The 6,147-nt window shown below is 47.5% G+C and overlaps 1 protein-coding gene across 3 annotated transcripts in view; it reads right to left on the reverse strand.

Annotated features, from left to right (window-relative positions):
• man2b1 (mannosidase, alpha, class 2B, member 1) overlaps positions 1 to 6,147 on the reverse strand; it is an 11,870-nt gene extending 5,723 nt beyond the window's left edge. Inside the window, exons 1-15 of one of the 3 annotated variants that reach the window (XM_040145533.1) lie at positions 5,921 to 6,147; positions 5,284 to 5,386; positions 4,897 to 5,070; positions 4,616 to 4,809; positions 3,829 to 3,961; positions 3,504 to 3,649; positions 2,877 to 3,076; positions 2,624 to 2,744; positions 2,322 to 2,400; positions 2,037 to 2,146; positions 1,829 to 1,936; positions 1,499 to 1,615; positions 737 to 919; positions 295 to 392; positions 78 to 198 (exon numbers count right to left, since the gene is read on the reverse strand). In XM_040145533.1, coding sequence (XP_040001467.1) covers positions 78 to 198; positions 295 to 392; positions 737 to 919; positions 1,499 to 1,615; positions 1,829 to 1,936; positions 2,037 to 2,146; positions 2,322 to 2,400; positions 2,624 to 2,744; positions 2,877 to 3,076; positions 3,504 to 3,649; positions 3,829 to 3,961; positions 4,616 to 4,809; positions 4,897 to 5,070; positions 5,284 to 5,386; positions 5,921 to 6,097 — 2,064 coding nt within the window. In that variant the 5' untranslated portion in view covers positions 6,098 to 6,147. Of the gene's footprint in view, positions 1 to 77; positions 199 to 294; positions 393 to 736; positions 920 to 1,498; positions 1,616 to 1,828; positions 1,937 to 2,036; positions 2,147 to 2,321; positions 2,401 to 2,623; positions 2,745 to 2,876; positions 3,077 to 3,503; positions 3,650 to 3,828; positions 3,962 to 4,615; positions 4,810 to 4,896; positions 5,071 to 5,283; positions 5,387 to 5,539; positions 5,657 to 5,682; positions 5,838 to 5,920 lie in introns of those variants that run through there. The other 2 variants (XM_040145534.1, XM_040145535.1) reach the window with 2 other exon arrangements.

Raw genomic sequence — 6,147 nt, forward strand, 5'->3', positions numbered from 1 at the left:
TAGGGATGCGAGTGGGGAATCGCTGCACAGAGAGAAAACCGAACGTGAACATAGCTGGGACGCTGCTCCCTCTGTACCTGAACCGTCTCGGTCTCGGCCGTCTGGCTGATGACGAAAGGCTCGGACGAGTTGGGCCTGAAGATGTAGGCTCCCGAGGGCTGAGCACTCTCCAAGTTGTTACCGTCACTGGCATTGTACCTGGAACGTGCGACACACACAAACCTACGCGTTACCAACAAAAAGAGAGGATGCAAACGCGTTTTAGGTTTTTTTTTTTTTTCTAGACACACTAACCAATAGAAGTTCTGCGTCAGCTTGATGCTCTGCTTGGTCTCTAGGTTGCTGAGGCTGCTCAAGAGGCCGGTATCCGGGTCAAAGGTCACTTGCAGGAACTGCAGCACATGGACACGCAAGTTTTCAGGAGAGAACACAAATGTACTTTACGGCTTGGAAAATGCAGACAGGTGCGTGTTGTACACTGTATTAACCCCTTCAGGCAGACCTTCTAAACCTGAAATTCATCCGCTCAGTTTCTAAAGTGTAAAAGCTCCATTCTGTGAGAAAGGTGAAATCAAATTTCTTTTACACTTGTCTCTGTTGATCATTTTGTAATGTGTGCAGAATACACCTCTTTCTGAATTTCTGAATGTGGACAACTTGTTTTGGATTCAAATGTTTTAAATCCTTCAGAGTTTTAATGCAATTTTCCAAAAAAAAAACGCTGCTGCGTTGGGACCTTGTTCTGGATCACTGTGGGAGTGCGGTGCTGTGCGGAGGCGGGTGGAGGTCCATCCCGGAGCAGGGACACGGAGTAGGTGCTGTAGCCCAGAGGGGGAGCCTGAACCTGGAACACCAGCTCGTTGACGGCGAAGCCCCGGTTCCGCCTCACCCCCCGAGTGGCTCTGGACACCGGAACCACCTGGAACACAGACACAAAGAAGCCGTTATCTGGTTAAGTCTTTTTCATTTTATATCATTACTTTTATATTTAAATGCCAGAAAACGCTTTAAATATTGAAAACAAATGACGCACGCACACAACATGACTGCGGGATTGTTGTGGTTATTTGAAAAAACATCTTATTTCACAGCACTTTTGACATCACATATTGAAATTGTACTGATTTTCGGCTACAGCCATCAGTGATGCTGGCCAGATGTGATATGATATTTAGCCCTGAAAGCTATTGGAGTTTACAGTTATTGTAAATTATAACCACAGAAAACTTCCACTTGTAAAAAATTATTATCCGTAGGTGGACAAAAACATTTGCTTATAGAATGTGTACTGCCCAGAATTATGAATTAAAAAGCAATATATTTTAAGTACTAGCAAGTTGCCATAAAAGCTGGATATTCGCCTTCAACTCATTATCAAATAAAAAAAAGTCTATGTAGATCGGAGGCTAGTTAGTGTCGTCCACATTATGTGTCTTACAAATGCACAGCCTGTCGTCAGTTACCCAACACTATAGATGCCACACACACACACACTCACCCGACAGTCCACAGATTCGCCTCTAGCATCAGATACGGTGTATGCGGTTCCATTCACGGGCAGCCTGACGGGCCAAGTGACGGGCCGAGCGAGAGGGTTGTACACGTTGACTGAGAACTGGGGGCGGGACAGAAACAGGGGGGCGGGGTCGAGCACCAATCAACCAATGAGATGATGTCAGTTGACATCAGACCTAAAGCAGCTATGGCATGTGCTGTTTTTAATTTAAAGTGCACAAACTTTTGCTGTAGGACAGGAATATATATTTTGATATCTGTTTTTGTTTGCATGGTGTGTGTGTGTGTGAGAGAGAGAGAGAATGTGGTTCACCTTTTTGCTGGACTCGGTGAGAGGACACACACTGATGTTGAGGTTGTCACAGTAGATCCGCTCAGCGGACGAGCCACTCAGAGCAGCCAGACTGTTGCTCACCAAAACCTGAGGGAGAACCGTGGGTTAGAACTGAACGGAACGATCCACGACCACATCCGACCTGAGGAGTATGTGGAGCAACACGCCGGTGTGAAGTTTGAACTACCTGACAGTGTTGCCAGCCGTTAGCCAGCCTCCTGGCGTAGTCGTTGGCTACGTGTTGCTTCTCTGTGCCCGACACCGCGTCGTGGTGCTGAGCCACCGCCATGGCCTTCTCTGCCAAGGAAACAAGTAGCTTTCCATTAGACCATTACGACACTGAGAACCGACTCATGTCGGTCTGTCTGTGAGAGACCGCCACAAGGGGGAGACACATTGGCGTCTCTCCCCACTGGTCTGGATCCGGTAGTCATGTTTTACAACTGAAAAGTGATGGAAACCAAAATCTCACTCATGGTCTGGCTGTCGCCTTCCCCGAAGGGTCCCTTCCTGGAGACCGGGCCACCGAGCACCTCCAGCTGGTTACATATCTAAAACACGAAGACGACGAAGATTTAAAAACAAAAAAAAGGAACTATATTTAATACAACTTATATTTTAATATTCATGGTCCCAGAGTGTGAATGCAAAAGACCAGTTCTTCGACCGAGAGGTCAAAGTTTTCCACCTCTTTATGCATGTGTGATTGATAAGTAGATTGATTTTGGCTTTAAATACGAACGGATCCGGGTCTGGACTCAAACCCCAAACTACCTGCAGATTCCCGTTGCTGATCCTCTCGTAGCGTTTCAGCGCCGGCCGGCTGGTAAAGTAGCCGGTCCAGAAATCATGAGCGTCGTCTGCATAAGGGAAAAAGTCGTCCGTCTTCAAAGCCCTGGGTTGAAAAGACGACAACGTTGCAGCCAAAAAACAACCCGAGAACGGTATTTATACCGTCTGGGTAGGATTCTGCTACATTGCTACCCCAGTAATACCACTTTCCCTGCTCATTTAAAGTTCATACTACCAGGTGAGGTTTGCTCGGTGCAGCTCCTGGAGGTAACAGGAGGGGGTAGAGTAGAGCACGTTGACTTTGCTGCCGTTCGCCTGCTGGGCGTTGACATAGTGGATCAGCTTGTCCAGGTTCTTGTACCACAGGTTGGCATTCTCGTACTGGAAGTCCGAGCCCATGGTCATGATGATGTGATTCGTCTTATACGCCAAAGCCTGACACGGGAGGGATGGACGGTTACGAGTTATCAGTCTATTTTTGGGCTCGTCTGTGGATTATAAATGCAGGATATCAAGTCCATCGGCATTAAACAGTTCACGCAACCTCGCTCATACAGTCGTCTGACCGTCGCGTAAATGTCATGTCGGCATCTGGTGAAATCTCGAACGCGGCAGAAAATACTTGTGGAGACTTTTTTTCTGGCTGAAGCTTGTTAATTCATTTAGCTTGTAATAAAAGTTAAAATTCAGAAACATTTCATTGGAAATATTTATGCTTTGGTACGCAGGATTGTGTACAGTGAGCTCGTCATCAGTCGTCCTACCCTTCACGCATTCCCCAATAAGATAGGGTACGTTTATGTTTAAGTGAGCGCATGGCTGCGTCCGTGTGTGTGTGTGTGTGTGTGTGTGTGTGTCGAACCTGACTGTTGGCAATGGCGAGGAAGCGCTTCACCACATCATCAACATTATAGTCCTCCAGGTCAGGGTCGTCTCTGATTGGGGGGTCATCACACAGCTGGTCCCAGCAGAATCCCTCCGGAGGGTTGTAACCGTTGGGAAGGATCCCTGTTGGAAAGGTTGAAGGGTCGAGTCGCCCAAGTTACAAAAAAAACACACTCCTGTCACTCACCCCATGTGATGTCTGGCCCTGAATGGGGAAAATATTTCAGGGGGACTGACCCCTTAGGAAAACAGACGAATAGGAGAGAGAGGTAGCGTTTGCGCATGTGGCGGAGTTTTGTTACCGGTGAAGAGGTCAGCCATGGGGGGTGTGAGGCTGTCAGAGGCTCTCCACAGAAGCTCCTGCTCCTTCTCCACCATCCTGCGGGCCCGGTCCTGGTAGTCCAGACGACCAAAGAAGAAGCCGTCGTATCCCATCTGGGGGGGGGGTGAAAAAAAAGCGTACGGGCAGAGCTTGACTGGAAAGCCACTAGCTGGTTAGCTTAGCTTAGCACAAAGACTGGAAACGGGTGCTAAAATGCTAAGCAATTTTCACTGTGTAAAGTAAAAGTTTATTTAAAAAAAATATTTATTCTAGTTTTTGTATGGCTTGTATCAGACACGCATAACATAAAAACACAGAAGTTAGTAGAAGTTTTTTAAAAATGAACAAAATAATAATAATAAAAGAAGCGCGCCAACAAATGTAATTACAAAAAAGTAATGATATAAATAGATAAAGAATAAACTGTATTTGAAATGCTCAAACATGAACAACACTGATATTTGTTCAAAATGGCTGTTTTTTTTTAAAAGTTGTTTCCAAACCAGTAATAGGATGTCTGTTGTCTTAGTTTCAACTCCTACAACTTAACTGCACCGATAACAAAATCTGTGGTACTGATAAGTTAGCTTTCAAAAAAGGGGCAGAATCGCAGGCTCTGATATGTTTTCGTTTCCCATGATCCTAAATCGATTCCTTCATTAATTACATATTTCTTTAAGAGTGGCAAAAAAATGTACGCATTCCACTGTCTTTTCACAGAGATGCAGGACTTGCTTGGCTCTGGTCTGGGTCCCCGGCTAAGCTACCTGCGCAAACACGGAGGCGTGTTCGCGGGCATGGCCAAACGGGTCGATGTGCCAGGCAACTCGGGGACGCCCGCAAGGCCCGAACGTCTCGTTCAGGAACCTCAGGCCCATGGTCATCTGGTCAATGACGGCGCTGTAGTGCGTCGTGGCCTCGTCGCTCATACACCAGCCGCCGTTCACGAACTCCAGACGGCCTGGAAGGAAGCGGGGAGAGTGTGGCCGGGTTACGGACCGGAACCCGTCCAGTGTAAAATGCGACGGCTCAGCACGGGTTCACGTACCTTCGTTTACCAGCTGTTTGACCGTCCGCTGTGCACTGGAGCTCTGCTGCTTCCACCAGCGGTAGAAGAACGCCGTCTCCACGTAGATAAACCTCCTGTCCGGGTTCTTCAACAGCTGATCCACCACCGAGTCCAGGATGTACTGCACCCCGGCATGCTGGATGTTGTTACGGTCTGCGCAGGCAGGCAGGCAGGCAGGCAGACAGACAGGCAGACACACACACACACACACACACACACACACACACACACACACACACACACACACACACACACACACACACAGGGTTTGAAGACAAAAGTCTAAACTGATAAAACACATTCTTGCTTAAAGTAAACGCAGAAAAATACTGTTTGTGTGTGTGAGTGACAGAGAGAGAGACTGACCCCCATAGAAGTACTGGTCCACGGTCTTGAGCCAGCCAACATCATCATGTGTGTGAGGGACCAGGTGGACATTCAGCATATTGGGTTTGGTGGCATGACATGACTGCAAACACACACACACACACACACAGATAGAGTACACGCCATTGACAAAACTGACAGAGGAAGGTACAAAGTCTGCAGAGACACAATGATAATAAATATAAAGAGTTTTATTAAAGAGTTTATTTCAGCTTTTTCAGTTTCTCATACAAACCGCTAAAGCACAAAAGACGGATGAGTGAAACTGAAAGTAGCAGGGACACGAAAAGTCCCGAGCTTTAGCGAACCAGCGATGTTAAACGAGCGAAATGGACCCGGTTACAACACGGCGACGGGAAAACGCGAAGGCCGTCTAACCTCGTATCCGCAGGTGGCGGCGCGCTCCGTTTCCTGGCCGAGGGGCAAACTCAAAACCCCACCGAGGACGGACAGGAGAGCCACGGCCAGCTGCCGCGACCCGGCCGCCATGTTGGAAAATAAAACTGCAAATCATATGACACTTTTTTTTTTTTTTTTTTTAACTATGGAGGTCAGCTGACAACACTTCCACTGGGCCTAGTGGAGAAAAAAAAACAAAAAAACAAAACAAACAAACCGTGGGTTGGGGCAGTTTTGTTCCCTCAGCTGAGACTCTCAGGCAGCACTGCCGTATACCACCAACCCCCCCCAGCCAAAGAGTGTCGCTGCAATAAGATGAGTCCCTCCGTAGACGAGTCCCTTGTAGTCGGTCACCTGACCGGAATTCTTTCCCCAAACCGAAAAATACTCTCATAAATCATGCTGTTGATGGCAGTACACACACTACATTCTCGTACTAATGAT

The sequence above is a fragment of the Xiphias gladius genome, chromosome 15, assembly GCF_016859285.1.
Source record: "Xiphias gladius isolate SHS-SW01 ecotype Sanya breed wild chromosome 15, ASM1685928v1, whole genome shotgun sequence".
Lineage (NCBI taxonomy): Eukaryota > Metazoa > Chordata > Actinopteri > Istiophoriformes > Xiphiidae > Xiphias > Xiphias gladius.